The sequence below is a fragment of the Vidua chalybeata genome, chromosome 2 (assembly GCF_026979565.1).
Source record: "Vidua chalybeata isolate OUT-0048 chromosome 2, bVidCha1 merged haplotype, whole genome shotgun sequence".
In the NCBI taxonomy this organism is placed as follows: Eukaryota; Metazoa; Chordata; class Aves; order Passeriformes; family Viduidae; genus Vidua; species Vidua chalybeata.
In genome coordinates this window covers 101,633,488-101,657,188 of record NC_071531.1, presented here as the reverse complement: position 1 = coordinate 101,657,188, position 23,701 = coordinate 101,633,488, and the positions used below count along the sequence as shown (strand labels likewise).

Sequence of the window (23,701 nt, the reverse complement as noted above, 5' to 3'; positions counted from 1 at the left end):
AAACTGAAGTGCTGTAAATAGTGCTGGGCTCTTTGAAGCCACAAAGAGGAGACTGTTCTGCTGGGAGATGCCAGGCCTGGGAACACGGCTTTCCTTTGTCCGTGCGTCATTATGCAGCAGCTGGCGTGCGCTGAGCACGACTCCCAGATTTGCTTGTGCTGCTAACTCAGGACAAAGAAGAGACAGTGGCTGCCTGGGAATGGTGGCCAAGAGAATTCTAAGTCCTTCAACCCACCTGGCTCAATGGGGCAATGGTCTTCTATGGATACATGTGGTAGGGTAAAGAACCGGTCTGCAAGCTAAATTTGCTCAGATTATCTGAGATAATTGTTTCTGTTTTGTCTTAGGAAGGATAAAGAAATCCCAGTTCTTTTTTTTAGGAGATACAGCTTGGTCTCTAATGTCTTTGTCACCAGTGCCAGTGGGTTTTGCACTGGGAGTGGTGGCAGCTGACATGAGCACCCCTGTGGGTTGTCCATGACTCCTGAAAACAGCATTCCTGTGCCCTGCTTGAGCAGTTTGGCTTAAAATGCACCTGAGGAAGCAACAGACACTGATGGGGTTAGTCCTGAACCTGGCTGAAACTTCTCCATGGATACACGCCAAGGGCAAATCACAGGGTACTTTGACTGGACGCAACTGCCCAAAAGTGTCACCTAATAAGAGATGGTTGAACTGAGCCCAAACACATAAGACAGCTGTAGGAGCCCATTACGTTTTGTCTGGTGCAAATTTTTCTTCGGGGAATTTCGACCCCATCCTACACCCCTGTCTGATTTCTGCATGGATGGTGTCTCGCCTTGAAACTTGGAGCTATTTTCTTCCACCAGTTGTCTGTGGCTGGGCTTCAGCTTTGCACAGCCCCTGCTCAGCTTTCAGTGTTGAAAGCAAGGAGGGTCATTAAATCCCACTGACCTTCAAAAGAGCCCCAGATGAAACCTTAACAATGCTTTTAATAAAGGTGCTGGCTCTGAAGGGTTTGGTCTCATGTACCTCATGCCAGATAATGGCACAAGAGATGCTTGTAAATGGGAACTTTATTAAACTTCATTAAAGGAGTCACAGGAGCAAGGGCTGCACCTTTTAGCCTTGCCATGGGAGAACCACTGCATTAAAGCTTAGTTTTTAAATTAGGCTATGGAAATCAGGTTTAACCACTCACAGTGATTTTATCACATGTGTATGCATGGAAACATTTTCTTAACTAATGAACACATGGTGAAGTGGTTAATTGATTGTAGGTGCCTGAGAGCCTCCATGCATTGCACTGATTAATTTCCTGCTCAGCTTTTAGTCTGTGAACGGCTGCAGGAATGAATGTCCCATGGAGTCAAGCCTGAGGACAGACAACCACAAAACAAGAGGGTTAGGCACAGTTTCACCAAGGAACAGTAGCCAAGATCTGGGGGGGAAAACCTGCCAAGATCATCAGCTGAAGTAAGTAACTCAAGAAGGAGCTGGGCAAGTTTCCAGAGCTGCAGAGTATGAGGTAAAGCCATTAACGGGATTTTTGGTTTTAAGATAATGAGAGATTGGTTAGTGATTGGGATTTCCTGGACTCCTGAGGCTTAGGAAATACTAGAAACACGGATGTGGAAGGCTGGCCTTGGGGAAGTGGGCTCAGGGGCTGCTCTGTGCCAACAACCAGCCTCCCCTGATCCTGTGTTCTGCAGAAGGAGGTGCCTGGCAGGATCTGTGTCGTGTTGGTGTTCCCAAATACAAGGGAAGGGTGAGCTGCCCCATTTGGCCTGGCACTTGACAGCCATAGGGCAGCAGCTGGTGGTCTGTACCCAGAGGAGGATGGAGTTACCTCCAAGGCAGGGGGTCTTTCAGCTATTTTTATTATGTTCCTTCTTCTTCCAGTTGTTTGGACAAAGGAGGTTGCACTTTTCAGGGACAAAATTCACAAAACCCAGACAGTGATCACAAGAGCACAATGAGGTGTCTGCTTACAAAATGAATCTCTTGTGGGTTTAATTCTAAACTCTGCTCTTGCATTTGGAGAAGCCATAGAGAATTTTTTTCATTGTAAGGGTTTTCCGACAGTGTTGTGGTGAAAAGAAGGAGGATTGCATAAAAATGAATTGACCACTGGCTGTGGGTTCTGAGTCCAAGCAGAAATGGTCAGTGTGTACTGACACCCTGCTGAACAGGCAGCAGGAGCTTGGATGATGATGGATTAGCCATTTTATTGAGCTTCTTACATGTCTGTGTCCTCCTGTGTACCTGCACACTGGGGGCTGGAGTTGACCCTCTCAGATCCCACCAGAGATGTGCCATTGTGCTGCCCTTTGGAGCATGGTGGCCCCTGAGCCTGGGAGCCAACATGTTTGCCATGCCCACTAGGAGAGGGAAGAGAACCCCCAAAATCCTCTGATTGCTCTCTTCTTGGTTTTTTTTTTTTTGTTTTTTTTTTTTTTTTTTTTTTTTTTAATATGCATGAGATACAAATAGCATAAGTTAATAAAGCCCATCAGCCTAAATGAAGAGAGATCTTCAGGTGGGCCTGCAAGATGGAGCTGGATTTTTCCTAGAGCACCTTGTTGCAATTAGATTGTGTCAAACCTGGTACAAGCGTGTACCATTGCCTCTGCTTGGGCAAGGGTTAACGTGATTCATAGGATGTCTCATGCCTTTATGTTTTTTCCATAAGCAAATGATCATTGCAAATCTCTTGGCATGCTTTGCAGCAATGACAAACAGATCAAATAAATATTAATAAAATAATTAGCTTTTCAGAAAAGGGTTAAACCACACTACCAGCTGTGTCTTCACAAACACCACAGCATCTGAGCCGCAAAAGTAATGTTCAAACCCCATCTGTAATGGAACAAGTTACTTTCATGCCTATGCATAGAATTTCTGTCTGTGACTCCCTGAGGAGTTTGCTTCATCTTGGCATTTTTCAGTGGTAACCCAGGCTTGATGACTGATGGAAACTTGGGAGTTTTAGTTACTAGAAAGGGATACTCAAATACTTAAATATTTGTGTGCATTAGCCCTTGTTAAATTAAAACTGTTTTAATCATGGGTTTGTTGCAAGAATCTTAATTCCTGTCTTGACTTAATGTAATCCTGTACCATAATACTTTAATGCTGAGAAAGCCTCTGCCTGTTCCATTTTCCACTACCCTTTCCTGTAGGAGGCATACCCACCTTACAGGGGCTTGGGAGCACACTGGCACATCCCTCTTGCTGCGGACAAAGCTGGCTGATTAGCACCCACATGAAAATATCAATCATCAATAAGGTTAAAACCAGCAAATTCTTCCCACCTGCAGTGATGCTGCTGAAGCAGGAGACAAGAAATGAGAAGAAATGGTGTAGGATGGGAGCTGTCAGCCTGAGGCAGCGAAGGAGAACATTAGTGGCACGGTGGAAAGTCAGCAGCAGTGAGTACTGCAGCCTGAAAGGAACTGGAGATTCAGGCCTGGAGACTGGTCCCTTATGGTTTGGGTCCAGACCCACCCGAAACTCTAGAGATTAAAATATTTAAGGATTGAACAAATGACACTTACCTAGTTTTGGACAGAGTGTGAAACTTGAGCCATTCAAAGGGGGTTGATTAGATATTAGGCATTCTTAAAGCCATGAAGTGTTAAATTCCTGTTTTGAGGAAAAATTGACTAAACTTTGACCTTCATTGCCTTGCCAGTCCGAGTTTCCCACATTCACACACATGCTTTTCCTAGAAGAAGTCATCCAGAGGAACAAGGTGCCTTTTGTTAGGAGCAGCCAGCTGAGTTAAATAATGCTGCTTTCAGATCACTCCACTGCACGGAAGGAGCTCAGTGCCCTTCTGGTTTGCTGTCTCCCATTACCTCAAGTTAGGCTGGGCTTTGCAGACTGTGAGCTGACAGACAGGAGGCCTCAAGACTTCTGAAGAAGTGTGTTTGTTTTCTGAAGCATGCACTGAGCAGGGCTCAGCTGAAAGCCCATGGAGATGCTGCCTTGCCAAGCCTGGGCCTCCAAAGGGCGGCTGGGAAGAGCTGCTGGGTGGGACAAGGAGACACCAAGTCTGGAGTCTGACACCTACTCAAGAACCAGTGTGCACAGCACTTGAGAGGAACAGAGGGTAGAAAAGAGCTCTTTTTAGGGTCTCCTCTGCCTGGGCACACTTGTTCTTGGCTGTTTGCTTTTGTTTGTGTCAGCTTGGCTTTGACTGGTTTCCTGCCTCCTTCTAGCCAGCCCCTCGCATCTATTTCTGCTCTCATTTATTTTAGAAAAATAACTTCTTTCCTGGTTTCCCCTCTTCATTTTTGCTGGTGGTTGTTAAAGGAAGGATCTTTTCCCTTTTTGTCTTTACAGAGTATCACTGCTGCTTTCTTTTTCCTTTTTTTCCACCCTGCAAATGAGGCACACTAATGAGAACGCACACCAGTGCTCAAGAAGTAGGGAGCTTTTAAACCCCACCACGTGCTGGCTCCAATTTGTGTAACGGATTTTTGGGCAGGTGTGGAGGGTGCAAACAAGGCCTAAAAAGGCTCATGTGCCAGTTCTCTGCAAGGGTGATGCTTAGGTGTCAGTGCAGACACCTGCTGCAGATGCTTGGTGTACATGATAGCGTCTTGCTCTAGCAAACCACTTGAGCAATCTTTTAGCCAAACCATCTGGATGAGGCTGAGAAGGGAGTGCAGAGTGCTGTGGAGAGGACTTGCAGGTGCCAGTGGGTGTTAAGTGACTGTGCATCTGCCTGTCAATCCTGAGACCCACCCCCCTTTTAGGAGCTGCACTAAACAGGAAGGATTATTAAAAAAAGAAAAAGGCTGTGAGCTGCTTTTGACCAAACACTAGGATCTTTCAGCTGCTTTGTAAACCATTCAGATGAATTTATGGAAATGTTTTGTTTATATTTTTTGATTCCAAGTACAGGATTGACACTCTAAGATGCTAATTTAAATGACATTTTGGCGTTTGTCACTATCCAGTTTTAACCGAATGATTTATCTGTGATATGCATGTGGATAAGAATTCACAATTGATGAATTAAAAAGCAGACGAGAAAGGATATATTTTCATTGCATTATAAACTCCTTAATGACTTCAGAGCTTTAAAACCATGTGATTAAGGCTTTATAAAACAATTCATACTTTTCTGCACCCAGTGCACAAGCAGCATTAATGCTGGCCCATGTTTGGGTATGGATGCTGCAGTTCAGGGCCTGGCTTCTGAGTGTTGGGATGTGGGGCTTCTCTTGTTTTAATCTTGTGCATTTTAAGACATTCTTCTTACAACCTATCCTGCCTGCAAAAGACCAGACCCCACAGGCTCCTTGATCTTATAGTACTATTTGCATCAGGGAGAGGAATGATTTGAGGGGGTGATGATGTATTTTTTCTGAGATGGTGCTAAAGGAGAGGAGAGTTTTGAGGTCTTCAACGCAGAGGGAAATCTGCTGTTTAGTGGGCATGGAGACCTTCTTAAGTGCAATGGTGATCGAGGGCACTTAAAAATGTAAGAATAAGGGAGAATAAGGCAACTTCTTAAAAACTTTTTTCAGTGGCACTTCCAGTGACTGCCCTCACTGCTCCATCAGTCTGTGCCTGTTCAGTGCTCAGCTACAACCTTTGCAGCAAATTTTTGAAATCACAGCAGGAGCAGGAAACAATCTCTGTCCTCTTCAAACGAGAAGATAACAGCAGAGGAGGTCAGTGATGACACGGGGAGCAGCTGCAGTGTGGCAGACCCATGTGTTGCAGGTCAGCATGGCCCTGGGCGAGCATGGGCTCCACTGCTCTTCCTAACACGATTGCTGCCCTCAGACACCAAGCTGACAGCCAGTTTAGAGCATCTCCTCACTAGGGGCTTGCTTGCCAATCTGTGCCTGCCCTTGACCAATGCTCAGCCCTTGTCCCATGAAATCTGTGCTTAAAGATAAATATGGTCCTTCTCCAGGGTCATAATTGCAAATGTATTGATGAGTGGGAGGTCCCCTTTCCTCTTGCCTCTGGCTCACTCCCTGGAACTGTGCCACACTGAAAGTGGGTCATGTCAGAAAACTCAGGCAGTGAGGAGGACTATGGCAGCTGTATCACTACTCTGATTTTGCTGTTTTGGTCGCATTATATGACTTCTTTCTGAAGGGATGCAGTGAGGTACTCAGTCCTCAGTACAGCAGAGAAGGAGGACAGAGTTTCAGTGTTCCTTGTTCACCCTCCTGAGGAATGCCAAGGGAGCTAGAGACAGCAGGAGACCTGCACAGCAGTTTCAGATAATTCTGAAGGAAAAAAATATATGGTCATTTTGGTGCATCAAAATTCTACCACGCATTCTGCTGCTGAATGCAGCACTCGAGGGGAGCATCCTTGCTTCTAACAAAATGCATTTCTTTAAAAACCTCAAACTTATTTATAATTATCAATTTGGAAACCAAAGTAGGTGACCCTTGCAGATGCTGAACCAAGCTGAAATACAGATGTTGGTGCAGATGGTATGGAGCATGACTTAGTCATGACGACAGCAACAATATGTGGGACACCATTCCTCATACGGCCCTGCAGTATAACACATTTTCCTAACCATGAATGCTACTTGTGGACTTTTTCCAGACCACAGTCTGCACATAATATTGTCATCTTACTCAGCCTGGCCAGAGAAGCCCATATAAAATATTCATTTAATGATTTGAACTGAAATGGCTGTTTCTAAGAATGGGCTTTTTATCAAGTCCTGATATAAAAAGAACTTTTTTCCTTCATATTTGTGAGATGTGTTTAGTTTATAGGTGCTGAGTGAATATTTCCACCCTCAGTAAGAGGTTCCAGGGACCAGTAAATTTTGGCTTGTGCTAGAATGAACTTGTACATATTTAAAAAGCAAGCAAGCTCCTGCAATTTGTATGCAGGGAACATAGATGTTGTATGCTAGTCCCCATGGCGCTGTTCCATGAGGTTAACAAGCCTCAATTAGTTCTGAGCACATGCCTGGGAAGTTTATTTGATGCCTGTTGCTGATGAGGAGGCTTAAGCACAAGAGCTGAAGGGCCAAAGCCTGAGGCTCAGCCCATCTCTGAGCCTGCCCACCCTCAGCCAGGGTGGCTTTGTGCTGCTTGGTGCCCACAGCTGGGCTTGGCCAGGGCATGGCACACCTCACTCTGCTCCGTGTGCCCGGTGTGCCTCCCCTGGCCACCCTCTCCTGGCACCGGGGGTTGCACCGGGGGTGATTCTGCTGCTCTGGCTGTGCCTGGCAGATCTTTCTGGCTACTTCATCTGCTTTTCTCACCTCCATCCTGATTACGCATGCTTTGCTGCTCAAGTCAAGCCAGTTCAGAAAGCTGAGCAGGTTGAAAATGAGGAATTTGTCCTTTTTTCCCCTGCTTGCCCTCTCTCCTTATGTTTGTTTTGGAACTGAGGGAACTCTGGTGCCAGGTTACACGCAGCTTTTAGGGATCCACTGCCTCAGGCAACGAGGGTCTGGGTCTAGTTTCCAGACCTACCTGGATTTGCACAGCTCAGCCTGTCCGAAGAACAACTGTATGTGATGGGTGAAAAAAACAGGGTCAATATCTGAGATTTTTTTTTTACATTTCTAACTCTCAGTAAATTTACTGCCATGAGGTTTTTCTTGACTATGATTTCACTACAAGTGTAGTAGTAGATCTGTGTTCTGATACACAGAATTTTTCTGCATGCAGTCACACCAGATGCTCAGACTAAGGATGTTATGAGTACTGTTAAAGTATATGGTTTTTAAAAATAGATTTTCATTTTCATATGTTTAATTGTCCTGTCAAAAGGTGGAGAATAGATGGTCATGAAAATTAAGTTATTAAATTTTTATAGTTTTGTCCTTGTCTTTGGAAAAAACTCACCATCACTTTCATCCTGAAGAATTGTTGAATCTCTTCTGCATTCTTCACACATACACTTATTTCCCAGAAAATGCAGTTGACTTGAAAACATTTTATTCAGTGAAAATGCTGTTCACATTGACACAGCAATCTCAAAATCAAAACCACTTCAGATTTAGGCAATTCGTTACCTGTTTATTTTGGTGGTGTAAAGACTGTCTCCTAGAGAGGAAATCCTTCAGCTGAACAGTTTGCTTTGCAAGCTATTTTTTTGTAGAGGACTTTGTTTGCTACAAATTGTTGTGAACAATCTGACATGCCTGAATGAGACATCACCTGCATTTGCTCTGATTGAAATCTCATCCGCCTGGGCTTTCTGGTGGTTTCTTCTTTTTTTTTTTTTTTTTTTTTTTTTTAATTTTTACACCAAAGTTGAATAATAATCCCAAAAATGACTGTATAGTGTAACTAGATGGCTAGTGGGTATGAACACATTACATATACAAACAGAATTAGACCAAAATCTGCATTACAAGAGGTAATTAAAAGAACTACTTCTGATGTGACTAATGCTATTACAGCACTAGTGATAGTTCAGGCCCTGCTCCAACTGGCAGCTCTATTCTTTTGCCAAAACTGGGCCTTTCCATAAAAACTGATGAGTGCAAAAGTGCCTTATTAAACTGTGAGAAGAGATGAAAAATACCTTAACATGCTTTCAGAGGGGATGAGTGACACACAAAGCTGCTGCCTGCATTGCAGTGAGAGCAGCCACTGGTTAGGCAGACAAAGCCATGTTACTCTTAAGCATTCCACTAATTAAAAATAAATGCATATTAGGAAGCTCTGCAAATCCTAGGAACATGAAAGAGGAGTGTTTGCTGAATTTTTGAGCGGTGAAATAACACTGCAAGTCCTGGTGAGACAGGGAAAAGCACAGTTGCTGCTTTGATTTCCCTGGGGTAGTGATGGGCATTAAAGCAGGTGAGAGATGTACAGCCTGGGGAAAATTTTGCCCTGAATTTTTATGATTTAGAAAGACACTGTCAGGTCAAATATGCTCTGCAATGAAATGTTATTAAAGCCAAAACCCAACCCCTTTCCTTCTGAAAAGTTTCACTCATTTCTTCTCCCTTTCTCTCAAAATCTACTGCAGTGCCTCTTCCCCTCCACTCGTGACAGAGCCCAGCTGCAGTGCTGCATCCAGCTCTGGCCCAGCACAGTAAGGACACTCCCTGTGGGAGTGAGTCCAGAGAATGGACATAAAGATGGTCTGGGGGCTGGAGCACCTCACCTGTGAAGACAGCCTGAGAGAGCTGGGGTTGCTCAGCCTGGAGAAGAAAAGGCTGCAGGGACACCTTACAGCACCTTCCAGTACCTAAAGAAGAGCTGGAGAGGGACTTGGTACAAGGGCATGTAGCAATAGGACAAGTGGGAATGGCCTGATACTGAAAGAGGACAGGTTTAGAACTTCCACCCACTCCCACCCACCCTCACAGCCAGGCCTGGCCCTGGACATGGCTGAATCCTACTGGCCGAGGGAACAAGAACTGAAACGCAGCAAACATCTTCTGAAACAAAGATAAAACCAAACACTACAGAAAGGTAACTGTAAATGATACTTATACATGAAGTATGATTTAGAGGCATAATCAAGTAAAAGATTAAAAACTGGATTTATCATAGTTTTTCCCTTAAATAGCATTGATTTTTTTAATGATAAAGATGACAGTATTTTACTGCATTTAAATCTGAGGTGAGAAAGTTTATCCACACACGTCATGTAGAAAGTGTACAGTGCATTTGCTGTACTGCAAGAAAAAGGTTCTTTTTTTCAGGACTTGCTGGCATTAAAGGCAGATATGCTAAAGGAATTTTCATGTAACCACATGTTTAGTAAGAGCCTTACTAATATTTCAATTCTTTATTGCATTTAGTATCTCATCACATGTTTACAGAACCAAGATATTTTTATTTTGAAGCATACTTCCCCCTTAGTAGCAGCATCTGTGTTTATGTGTGTACAAGTGCATTTGTCCCAACCAGGGATAACCTTCTCAACCTTCTCCTCCCAATTCCAAACAGGAACTGCATCTTCAATCTCTTTGTTTTCACATATACAGTTATCATAACAATGCTAACAAGACTTTGAAAAATGTCTTCCGTCCCCTCTTGTCATACAGAGTTTGAAAGCTGACCAGGCTTCAAAACTCATCCTAAACAGGGGACATTTTTGATGCTCTGGTAAAGATTTTTGCTGCAGGACTGATGGACTAGAGAATGACCACCAGAAGCTGGACCCTTTGAAATACCAATGGTTGTATTTAATGAGACCAAATTAATTTGCCTCCTCTCTCCCAAAGATATTGTTCAAGGTACAGCTTGATCAACTGCAGGAGTAAGAGAAAAATTAAAAGAATTGCAATTCCTCCTTCAGATTTTTATAAGCACTCTTCCTGAATGTTCTTTTATTCAGTTACTCTCTAATTAGTATCAGTTATGATGTACATCCCCCGCACCAGCTTAATTAAATCATACATTCAATTCATTGAGTATTCCACTGTTCCCAAAGAACTACAAAATAGCTCTTCTTTAGTAGATAAAGAGGAATTATCACCTCATGGGACAAGCCAAACACCAACTGATTGAATCATAAAGTAAGTCTTTACAACTAACTTGGATATTAAATACATTCTAACACAGATATCTTGCTAAAATACTTTTCCCTCTTCCTTTATAAAAAATAGCTTATTTTTTCGTGCCTAAATCTCTCCTGCAGTTTAACCTTCAAATGACCCAAGAAAAACAGACTGTGAATGTGCTCTAGCAAAGCACTAGTAATCTTTTTGTCTCCTGATTGAAGAGTCACCCCCACGTGCTGAGGCCATCTCAGGGATTCTGTGTAACAGCGCAGTGGGTGCAGCATCATCAGCTGTGCAAAGGAGACACGGCCCTTCTTGGAAACACTGCCTCTTGGGTTCTTAAGAGTGTTTTGACCTTTTCCCCTTATCATAGGCAGAACTGAACCAATGTATTTTTGTTTTTTTTTACTTCTTAACAGGCACTTTCTCTAGCTCTGACAACTCGAGCACAGTGCCTGATCAGATAATGAATGTTTACACGTGATGGTCAGTGTTTCCAAACTGCTCCATTGTTCCCAGCATCGGGGTGGAGCCCTGATGCCCATCAAGACAAGAAAGCAACAGGAGAGGAAGGATTTCCTGCCTGGCAAGAGCAATCCTGTTTAAATCAGAGTTAACCACTCATTCAAACATATGCACGCGAAACACTGACACAGATTGCCTGGATCTGCCTTGCACAGGATTACCAAATCCCAGTGAACTGTGTTTAATGAAATAGGGTGAGATGATTCCGTAAAGCTGGCAACACGGCAGGCAGAGGAATGATCACAGACTGTCCTTTGTTTGTCCCTCAGGAAAAACAGTCATTCTGTCACCATCCTCTGCCCTGATGCAGCCCTTTGAATGTGCTGAGTCGCTTGAGAGATTCTGGAGGAAAATTTACAGCCTGGCCATCATGTAGATTATGGTTGCTTGGCTGATTAAAGAAGGGTATGTATTTTATTAATAATTGTATTTATCCTCAGCTTTAGGGTTTGTACCTCCAGCAGGAGTGGGTTTCCTCTTTTGAGTTCACACCTGGTGACATTGGTGATGCTTAGGTGCTTGACAACATGGTGGATGTGAAGATCTGCTGCAAAATCTGAGGGATTTCTTTGGTATCCATGGCAATGAAAGAGCGACCTGCTGGCAGTGTCCTCTGCAGCCTAAGGAGCAGAATGAGGGACAAAACACAATTAACACCTCAAATTATCTTCCCTACCACAGGACAGGATTCCTCACATTGCTGTCACCATGCAATTAAAGGTTTGGGAAAGCAACAGAGGGAGAAACATTGAGAGCAGGTAGGGCACAGAGTTCCTTTCAGCAACACAAACAAGAGTGTTTCCAGAGATTTCTATCAATTTCCTGGATAGAAATCCTCTTTCTGACATGCCAGAACTCCATTTTAATCAAGATACCAGTGATCCCATGAGGTGTCACCACAACTGGTTTGCTGTGGACAGCTACAGATTTACACTGGAAATGAAGATACTTATCCTAAATCGACTACCATGAACCCACTGCTCTTTCAGTTCAACAAGTCCAATGATTCCAACTGTGCTCTTTGTATTTCTTTGACATTGCTGCAAATTACACAGAAATGTATTCTTCTGCCAATATTAAACTGACACATTTTTATTCACAGCTTAACCCATCCTTAAAAGTCAAACTAGATGCATATTACAAATCCTATCTCCCTCATGCCCAGTTAGCAGCCTTGGGATTTATTTTTTCTTTGCTTTTTATAGGAGATTTTACTCTATACTATTCCTCCAAGTGAGTAAAAGTGAGTAAACGCTCATGTTTAAAATTAGTTTAAAAGAAAACTGAAACTGAAAATTCCCTTCTCCTTCCCCCACAGCAGTTACAGGAAGGCTTTGTCTAATTCTGCACTTCCACATACATAGAAATGCATTTCAGTGACAGCACTGTGTGCATTTTCCATACCCAGTGAACTAGGCCATTATAAGATCTCTTACAAAGCAGGATATGGTCAAAGATTATTCTTTTCCCTTTTTTAAATTCCTATCAAAAAGTAAAATAAATTTACTTTCTGTAATTATAATCTTTCAGAATGGATTCTGTTTTGATGATTAACACAGGTCTGATGTACACACCTGCGGCCACAACTCATGGTGTCTGTGCAGTTGTATCTTTCAACCCTTTACTGCTTAAAATTATTTACTGGGGGCCAACTCCCTTTCAGATTTCTCTCATTCTCCTCTAGCTGAAGACTCAAACAGAAACAGAAAAGACACTGTTGATATTTGTGGCTATACCAGCTTTTTGCTGCAGGTACTGGTCCTCAGTGGATGTGGAACCTGAAAGAACAACTGGGACAGAATTTCTTTTTTTCCCCCTTGTGCCCAAACATTTTAAAGTGAAATTATGTAGCAGAACTAAAACCAGGCATATTGTCTCAGACACTCCAAAGAATTTATGTCTCTAACATAAGGGGTGTATCTGAATCAAAATTTTGGCTGTTTAGAAGACCAATTAAGTCCAGCATATTTTGTTTTAACCTCTTTTCTTAGGCCTACATACACTGGAACCATAAACTGGGCAATAACAAAGGCACCACATCTCTATTATGATTACATGGTGACACTACATAAGGGTATAGTGCATATCTGGCAGCAGGAGAATGGCATCAGCTGCTCCCTTTGGATGCACAGGATGCTCTGTAGTTGCTGTCTATAAGGGATGTCTGCAGGATCTACAAGCCAGTCTCCTCCCTGACACAACTCAGGAGCTATAGCTTCTCACCAGTACATTAATAACGAAAATAGTAAAAACAAGATGGGTGAAAACTCGGGCATGACCCATAAATGTGCACATGCAGCCCAGAAAGCCAATTGTACCCTGGCTTTCTTTCATCAAAAGCAGCACAGCCAGCAGGGTGAACAAAGTGATTGTGCCCCTCTAATCCACTCTGGTGAGACTCCACCTGGACTGAGTGCTGTGTACAGCTCTGTGGTCCTCAGCACAGGAAAGACATGGAGGGGGTCCAGAGGAGGACCACAAAAATGGTCAGCAGGATGGAGCACCTTTGCAATGAAGACAGGCTGAGAGAGTTGGGGTTGTTTGGCTTGGAGAGAAAACTCCAGCGAGAGCTTATTGAGGCCTTTCAATAAATACAGGGGGCTCATAAGGACATAGAGTTTTTACTGGGGCCTGTAATGACAGGATAAGGTGTAGCAGTTTTAAACTGGAGGAGGGTAGATTTAGACTGGAGCTATGGAAGAAATTTTTACAATGAGAGTGATGATGCACTGGCACAGGTCATCCAGAGAAGTTGTGAAAGATGTCCCTGCTCATGGCAGGAGAGTTGGAATAGATGATATTTAAAGGTCCCTTCCAACCCAAACCATTCTATGATCTTATGGTACTATGACCAAAATCTTGGTGTAGAACAACAGCGTGGGCAACTCACTGCAATAAAAGCGTAATTTAGATTTATGTGAATGAAAGCAAACAGTACTAGGCATAAACTAAACATGCTTACCTATCTGCCTGGTCTCCCAAGGATCCTATAAATATGGCGAAAGCATTGACTTGAGTGTTGGTGGTCAAGACCTGTGCAAACCTCGATGGCGGAATTCCGTAACGCTCCAGATTTGCGTCACTTAAGACGATAACAAAATACTCGTCCGCCTCCTCCTTGGCGATTTCCCGAATGGCATGTTCTGTCCCTTCCAAGGTATGGTCTCCACTCATGCAGAACTGAGCGTGGGCATGCATGGTCTGTGTGCACAGCACAACCACGTGGAAACATGTAAAATGACTTTAGGAACAAGCATTCATTTCAGCTAGCACAGGAGGCAGTAAATACTCAGTACTGCAGTATTAGAGGATCCATCAGAAGTGCAGACATGTGCTCCAGATAGAAAAGAAGGTACAGCTTTTTGTACATAATATGTTGTATTTTAAGACAGGCAGCACTTCTTGAAAACAGTTGGTCAAACAATCAAAATCCACACAGGGACCTAATTAGACTGGGCCTTTGGGAAGATAAAATACTTCAGTCAGCTGCAGTTTGAGTAAATACATTCCTATGTATTTTAAGAAGAAAACAGGGCTTAGTTTTCTAATGCTATGAACAGCTCCTGCATGTTCATAATTTGCACTGGACTTCCAAATCCTAGTAGTGTCTTAGTTATCAAATATCTGATTCCTAACAGTGGCAGTCACATTTAAAAATGATAAAACATTTTGTTTGAGCTGTTACAAAATAAATACACCATATTCAATGATGAAGCTGTTACCTATGTAGAAGGCCAGGAATTTTAGATGTTATTAAATCAGGTTCTGCTGATCAAAGGAGCTATTTTAAAAATAGTTTTTGAAGGAAGCTCAGATACATGCTTCTAGCCTATCAAGCTGCCAACCATGTAAATCCTACAACATACTCAATTTTTCTTCATCCTACTATAGAAAAAAATTGGTGAATACACTCACTTTGCCATTGTGATTTAACATGTTTCCAATTTAGTATTGATGCATTTTCCCAATGCTACTGTGATGCATTACTTCTTGAAGGTACCGGGCTAAATCACTGACCTGGGGTCCCTCTACAGTTTTGAAAGAGTCACTTATGCACTAATAATATCACATGATTTGGGCAGACTATCTACATCACTGTATCATCTTTGGAACTTCCCCTATCCTTTGACAGGAAGTCAAAATGACACATTTAGGGCGTAGAAATCCAGAATACGGCATACCTAGCTTCTAGTACTTTGGCACAATTTGTTTTCTGCCATGTCTCTGTAAGGTCCTGTTTAAATTTAAGGAAATACACAGATTTTTGCTTTGGTGTCTTTATTTTACTATCCTCATGTTTTGCATTCTGTGACTTGCCTACAATTTTATCTTTGCAGTCATAAAATCCTTAATTACCAGCATCACTTTTACCTTAAGAATCTCTAATCTTTGCTTATTGTTCTTGGGAACTTTGTCACACCCAACCAAGGCGATGTTGAAGCCATCTCCTGAATGTCCAACAATGTCGTACTACAAGAAAGAAACATCATCAGTCATCTGTTAGTCACAAACGGCCCTTGGCTCACAATGACATAAAACAGATCAAAGGCAATTTGCAATTTTCAACAGAAGACCCCAAGTGCTGTTGCCTATTTCTGTTTATCAGCTGTTTAAGAGAACTACTTGCATTTTCTCACTGACACGAAAACATAGGAAAGAATTGCTAAATAATGAAATTAAGGAACAGTTCCTTATTTCCATGATCTGTTTTTCACATCATCCCACCAACTGCAGAGTGGAGATTTGTAAGATCAAGACCTTGCCCTCTCACATTGTCCACGTATTTCTTTTAAAACAGCAATTTTCATCCTCTTGAGTCTGACAAAAAGCACATTGTTTAAGAGTAGCTCCTATGTTTGATGAATCCTTTTGGTGACCTCATTCTGCTCTGAAAAAAAAGGTATTACAAATCCCCTTTCTTGAAAATCAGCACTCCTAATTTTTGTGCGTAACAGATCAAAGCCATTGTTGGAAGTATGTAGAGAAGCGAATTCCAAGAGCCCCAGTATGTTTTCAAAGGAAATGGTGTGCACATCATTCTCCTGTAAGATGCTGCAAAACTGACACATAGAACTGCTATTGCAGTTCAAATATTCAATAGTTCAAATATTCAAATATAATATAGAACAAATAACGCAATATTGCGAAGGCCTCTGTTTCTTGTGAGAGCCTCATTGCTGTTACATGAAAACCAAGACAAGCTGAGTTATGGCAAGGTCCTGACCTGCCCTTTGTGTTGTGGCAGTCACTCCAGGGAGAATTCATGAGCAGGACAAAAATGGATTTAAGAGCTGTCTACACCAAGCAAGAGAGCAGAGTGTACAGAATCTGAGCCCAGACAGACCTGAGCTGGCAATTCCTCAGCATGAACATGCCTGCATTTCCGGACCTGCCTTTACTTGACAGGGAGCCTCGATGCAGTATTTTACCTTTCTGTTTTCTTTTTTTCAAGTACTGTTACAGGTTCCTGCTGGGTTCACCATCCCTAATTCCCACATAATCATTAGGTAAAAGTCAGGTCTATTCCTCAATGTTTTTCTGTCTTTTCTTTCTTATTGAAAGACACTTTGTTTGGTATAAGTCAGGTCCTAGAGAGAGGAGAAATGGCAGTCTTTACAGACAAAGCTCTTTTTGTTTCCACATCACCAATTTGCTTAAAAATGTATCAAAAGAAAGCTAGAGCAGCTGGAACAACACTTTTAAAGGTGACACCTCACTCTGTTAAAGAGCAAATGTGCTACATACTGTAGATTATTTCACCGAAGTTCAGACCATTTTATGACAGCCCCATGTAAACCAGACTTCCTTTCCCTAGGAAACCTTTATATAATCTAGTCCCCACACAATCCCATTTCTTTCTGTTCTGTTGGCTTTTCCCATTTCTGCTCTCCTCAGCTCTTACATGCCTGATATTTGCTACCAAGCCTCATGTAAAGCTTTCTGTCTGCTTTTTCTTCAAAACCTATTTCTTATCACTGATAATGCTTCAGACTCTCTCTCGATGGACATGAAGACATAGCAAATGAAAATATACAAATTTTGAGAATAATGCTGAGGCTACATTCAGCATACTTCCTAAATACAACAGGAATATATCCTGTTTAATAAAATCTGAACCACGCACAGGGAATATGCACACGAGTACCGTTTTAAAAATTAGAGGCTATTCAAATCAGAGGAACTAAATAAAGCAGAGGTTTAACGGAGCAGAAAATATACAGTGCTCGTGGTTCTTATGCAATGTCAGAAATGCCCACACATCTTCAGGGTAGGCTCTTAATTATGAATCCTTGCACATCCTCTGCTGAGCAGTTTTGCATTTGGTATCACTTTTAAATCAATAATCTAACTATGTAAAGCAAAATGCTGCCATTCTCCTGTATAAAAAGGCTGATCCCTTAGCAGAAGGCTCCTTCCTGGCTTCCTGGATGTCTCCCACTGGCTGTCCTTGGGTCAGCTCTGCCATACTGAGTTAATGGGAATAGGCCAAACTTTGCTGTTTGGGAATATCATTGTGGTTCTTGACATACACCAGTAACAGACCAAGCTTTCATCTCAAACGGTCTGAGTTTAAACTCAGTGTGACAGCCTGTGTAAAGGGAATTGCTGTATCTCCTGATGAAACACTAGATGTTGACCCTACAGCAGGGCCCCCTCCACATTCTTGCACAAGGCAGGAACAGACAACCTGGTTACAGGCAAGGCGAGGCTGAAATGATCTGAGCAAACTATTGCAGGCACGGAAAGGCATCCACCTGGGAACATCATGTCCTGTCTGCTCCCTGCTCAGAGAACTGCTTATTATTCTTTGTGTGTGCCCATGCATGCACCCAATACGATATGTGTGCTTATCTTTAGCAGATGTTATCAGTTTCCTTGTTTCTTGCCTGACAGCTTACTATGCTATTTGTGATTTAAAAACATTTGGTGAGGCAGCAGGGGAGAAGTGGCTATTTGATTCATCCTGACTGCTGCATTCTGGGTCAGCTAGGGCCTCCTGAACAACAGAGTGAGATCCTGCTGCACTGGGGAAAAGAGGAGCTGTGGTCAACAGCCTCATGTGCTGGTCCTCATGGTCCTCTGATCCCTCTCGAAGCCAAGTCAAGGACCAGGAGTAGCCAAAATCTAATGAGTGAGAGTTTGCTTTTGGGAAGCTCAGCTCCCCAAACTGTGAGGCTGGATGAGTTCACAGCAAGGGAATGTAGCTGCACTGACTTGGATTGACTTAAATCAACATAAGACTGCAGGCTGGGAGATGTTCCCTGGGAGGGGGGATGGGAGTAGGCTCACAGCAAAGTTCTAGAAGTGACAGAAGAGAGATGTTTGCCCAGGGGAATGTATGGAATCTGTCACAATTTAGGAAAACAGAGTTTGGGAGAGGAGTAAAACTGAAGCAAAGAAGCTCACTCTGAAGAGGCAAAGAATTAAAATCTCTCCTGCAGCAAATTATTACCTCTGCCTGATCTGTGTTCTAGTAAATGAACCCTTAGTGATTTCATATTACCTTGGTGCACTCTCTGTAAAGTAAAGGTGCAGACAGCTCCTCAGTCCCGGTCAACTGGGAACCCCAACACATGCAGGCACATGCAGACTTTGTCAAAACCAGTTTCCTTCCTTTGCAGTAGCTAAAGATGAGCGCAGATGAAAGGCCCTTGAAAAGCAGGGATCCAATCTGATGCTTTTTCCCCATAAATTCCCTAAGGAGGATTTATGTGGATGGAGTTACAAGTGAGAGAAAAGCTGTGATACAATCTTAGTTGAAACTGACTTTGGTTAAGTTTCACAAAATTGCAAGCAAAGGCTCTCAGGACAAATCCAGCAGCAAAATACATTTGCCATGGTGCAGCTTAATTGAAATATATTATCGTGGAACACCGGAGCATGTTTTCCAATAGCCTAAGGTACGCTGAGACAAGGACTGCTCTATTCAGGGTACACAACATGTAAACATGTATCTCAAAATAGCATCATTTTGTTGGTTTCTTTCCATAGGAAAAGGTTAAAACAATCTCTGTTTCACTGCCACATTTTGCACTGAATGGATGGTTGCTGCTGCCTAAAATGGGTAAAATGGAAGACTGTCTTCTGCAGCTGCCATGGCAAAAGGTTTCATTTCTGAAGGCATTTAAAAAGCTAAAAGAAGATGTGTGCTGAATTGTAAAAGGCAGTGTGAATCAGACTCTGCTGGAGGGCTAGATCTTTATAAATTCGTCTCTTCTTTGGACAACACTGAACATTCTATTTTTCTAAATTTATTTTAAACCTTTTGTTTATTACTTAAAATAAACTATTCTGCCAAACATGTGGACCATTTCTTCTTTTCCTGAATTAGCAATGCTGCCTCCACTGTAAATGTTGCAAACACATAATGCTGGAAGAGGCATATAAAATCTTCAATATCCCTTTAATATAGCTATAAATAACAATTCAGGCTTTTCCTACCAGTTACATAATATGCTATTTATTGAGTCACAATATTTTTAAGGCTTCATAAAATTGCTGTTGGATAATTTACTGGACATGCCTCCTCAATCTGCCATTATGTGTGCAAATCACAGTAATCCAGGATGATATAAAAACATACAGTTTGTGACAGACATACTACTACCTCAAACAAAAAAGAGAACAAAATGCCCTTCTGTGCATTTTCAAACAATTGGAACCTAAAATGGGATGTTCAGAAGATGGGCCTCCTGTTTTCCCCTTGACAAGGAATGATTCAATACCTGCACTTACGCAAAATACAAGTAGGGAGGATGTCCCACATGAGCATAAAAAGCTGATAAAAACCTGCTGCACTCGTCTGACTTTATAAAAGGTAACTTCATTACCTGCTTGGTGCAGTCACACACCCAATACTCAGGTCTTCTGTATAAGGAGGCAAGAAGAAACTATTTTTTACCTTCAATCAGTGCTATTAAGATCATCAGACAATCAACATCATCCCTGATACCAAAGGGTACCACCCATGGGAAAACTCAGCTGGGTGGGATAAAACAGCCAAAGAAGAGCCCATCTGATTAATTCGAAACTGTATGTAGCAGAGAAGTAAACCAAGCATCATCAGAAAAGTCATCCTGAGCAAAAGCCAGGAATTGCTTTCCAAAGTCTGCACTACACTTAGGTAGCTGAAGAGAACTTTACTATGTAAATCCCCTTTGCTCAACAAGCTAGATGATCCCCTTGGTTCAACACATGTTTTACGAGATACCCCTCAAATTTGCAGCATTTGTTGTTGCGAGCCATGCAGATGGGGCTACAACAGGAACAGATAACAGCAGGCATATCTGAAGGCCAAAAAAGTCTATTTTTATAAAACCAGGGAAGAAGAGAATAAGGAAAAGGAAGAAAGAAAACAGTGATAAACTGCAGGTTTTTAACTGAACACTACACAGTTGTGTGCTCTTCTTTTTCAAATGGTTCCTCTCTTAGATATGAGAAATGCATGCTACTTTTGCAGACATACCAAACCTTCAGCTTTGTCCTGAGAAAAATCAGCAGCACCATGCAAAGTGTCAAGAGTTGTACAGAAAGAAGTCAGTGATATTTTAAAAAAATCACTGCCTCTCCTGCTCTCTAAAGCCTGACCCATAGATTTTAAAATCACAGAATTGAAGAGAGTTTGTAATGATCTTAACTAATTATCCACAGCGTGCTGGCTGCATATCTAGTTCTACATGTCATTCCTTTAGCATGCACTTGAGGGTTCTGGATTCTCAGCTTCAGAGCTGCACTGGAAATAAGGACAAATGGTTATCTGTCATTGCGTTACATCCTCCAGTGTTATCACTTTCTAAGCCATTCTTCTCAGGTGTGTGAATGTAACATAATTTATTGTTCAAAATAAGAGCAGAATGAACAATTGTCCCCTGGTCACCATTTCTGTTTTAGACAAGATTTTATCAGCTTCTTGATTTTCATCTCTTCCACACCGAGCAGTTCTTACTATATAACTTGCTTAGTTATTTAGTAATTCCTTGTATGGGGACACTTCCATACCCTTTGCAATCTTTGTTATCTTTGTTATATCTTTTCTTTTTCATGTCTACAAGAACTTTTGTGAGATGGGGGAGCAAAAATTCTTTTCTTCCACCTGCCGTGCTTTACATCGAAAATCACTAAACATCACCTACCATTTTATTTCCCAGTCACCATTTATGGCTAGGTCTTTCTCAGCTTCTTGTAGCTGGATTTCCCTTGTTACTTTCTCAAGTAACTTCATATAATTAGCAACTTTTGTCACTATTCATCCCCTTTAACAGATCACTCATGTATATACAGAACAACAAAACAGCATGGGCTCTGGCACAGATCCTACCACAGCTCCTCCACGGACCCACTAAAAAATTACCACTTAGGCTGTTTCTTATATTTTTAGCAGTATTTTCTTTATCTAAAGGATTTCTCTTTTATCCCCAAAAGCCTCTGCCAAGGGACTTTGTCAATTGCTTTTGGCTAAGGAGACTCTACCAACCAACCAACCAAATTACCTTGCTTGTCATATGCATAGATACCTTACTTGCCTTTACAAAACCATGTGGACTACACCACAATATATGATATTTATCTTTGTGCCCACTACTTTTCTGTGTGAATGATCCTGCATTTTGCCATACTCATATCTGTGTTGCTCAGATATGCCTGATTTACCAAGCTACACAAATCATGCTGCATAATTGAACTGTCACTGAAAATATTTGTCCTTAACTTTTCTATTATCAGTGAGCAGGAGATACATGAACAGCAGAACCAATAAAGCCCTGATTTCCAATTATTTTTTAAATTACATTTGAATTCCCACATGGGTTCTCTGGGCTAAGATAGAAGTTTATGGTTACAGCATTTTCCTCCAACAGGATTACAGAGCATCACTCTCTACCAAGTGAATTTTCATTATGTTTTCAGGAATGTAGTGACTTTGGGAGCAAAACCATAGTTTCAAATTTGTTTGAAATTCTGCAGTGTGCTCTGTTTAAGAAAGTTTAAGGGCAAGAAAGCATTACTGCCAAAGAAGATGGCAGCACATGCCCTTTTTCTTAGAAAAAAACATAATGCCTGTCTCCTGTTATAGACTTTTCTCTTGAAAAATAGAAGTGTGCATGATTGGACTTTAGAAGACATTCTAAAAGCACATGCCTGATTTTGTACATGAGATTCTATGGAAGAACAGAAACCTGTAGAATCATGTCATTGGAGGAAGAAGGTGAAGCAGACCTGACTGAATTGATCTGGATTAAATTTCTATTAACTTTGTTTAGGAGATTTTACATTTTGTTCAGATGTATTTCAATTCTTATGTTTGATATGCTCTTCAGTAAAGGTGGTGGACATTTCTATTCTTCCGTTTAACACAGAGGATGTCCAGAATTAACTGGAGACTGCCATTCCTCTCCTCTGTACGGTTAAAGAAACATGGCCTAGACCTTTTTTAGGCTTACTGAGACAAGAAGAATACATTTATTTACATTTCATTTGCAGGCTACCATTAAATAACATTTGTAACCTAGTATGTTTCAGTACAAGAAATTACTTCTTGCTTTCAGTTAACTAGAAGAGAGAAGGGACAAAGAAGTCTGGTCTCTTCCCATGACCAAGTACTGCTGTGTGCACTCTGGCCGGATGGAAGGACGTGGTATCTCTGCACATCCTGAAACTCATATTTACTTTGTAGGCTTAAGTGTTTCTTCTCAAAGAAACAGATAAAACTAGAAAAAAAAACCAAAAAAAACTCTAGCAAATCTCACTAAATCCAAGTCTTAGATTGAATACTCCCCTGCTGAAATGTGTAATGTTTCTTACCCTCTCACTAGTATTACTTTTCAGGTTGCTAGAAATAGATTAATGTCTTTATTTCCTTGTGGGAATGAATAATATTCTTTGGCTAGATTGACTGCTGAAACACTTTTTCCAGTGCTGCAAACAGCCTGTGCAATAACCCCAGAGCTCCTAGCCCAGCTGCAATTACCTTGAATTTGTGCTCATAATTCTCAAAAGCTTCCATGACCATGCAGACAGCCTCCATGGAGCGCTCCAGCCGCCCATCCACCCCGTTGAAGCGGTACATGCTGCCGGAAACATCCACCACCAGGCGCAGGCGCTTGGGCTTCTGCTGGGGGCTCCCCGGCTGACAGGGAAACACAACACAACTGAACCCACTAGAAACGGGGAAGCTAACCATTAGTAAAAATAAAACATACCAGAAAGAGAACCTAATGCACTTTGTAAATCAAGAAAATTTTATCCAGCAAACATTGTTTGGTTTTGCTGTTGGTTTTTGTTTTCAAGAACAAAAAACCCAACTATTTTTCTATTTCAAACCAGCTCTTTGACAGATAACACAGCTCATTGTTTCCCCTCAGCTTCAATGACTGGAAACAAAATATCTCAAAAAATTCCACAGATGCTTGTCAGGAAAATACTTTTTTCTGTTTCAGTTTTGATTCTTAACATTTTATTTCAGTAAAAAAAGTCTCAAATTTGCGCTTTCTGCCAGGGCTCATAATAGAAATGCTTTTCCTTGGCATGCAGTACTAACAGCGACTGTATATGACTGTAAAAACTTGTATGCTGAGGTTAGTAACATTCCAAAAATGTTTGAAATCTTGTTCTGATTAACTACTAGTTCCATCTTCATTCTAATGCTGAAACCATTATTTTTCTCTGAAAACAAATCCCATCTGTTCTAACACGTTTTGGCACAGTACATTCAAGGGAGGTGTTTTATTTAGCATGCAATGAGATGTG

At 41.7% G+C, this 23,701-nt stretch overlaps 1 protein-coding gene across 1 annotated transcript in view; it reads right to left on the bottom strand.

Moving 5' to 3' along the window:
- Positions 1–9,699: 9,699 nt before the first annotated feature.
- Positions 9,700–23,701, bottom strand: part of VWA8 (von Willebrand factor A domain containing 8) — a 180,126-nt gene continuing 166,124 nt past the window's right edge. The window contains exons 42-45 of the mRNA XM_053934989.1: positions 22,923–23,081; positions 15,329–15,427; positions 13,920–14,158; positions 9,700–11,577 (exon numbers count right to left, since the gene is read on the bottom strand). Coding sequence (XP_053790964.1) covers positions 11,469–11,577; positions 13,920–14,158; positions 15,329–15,427; positions 22,923–23,081 — 606 coding nt within the window. The 3' untranslated portion in view covers positions 9,700–11,468. The remainder of the gene's footprint in view (positions 11,578–13,919; positions 14,159–15,328; positions 15,428–22,922; positions 23,082–23,701) is intronic.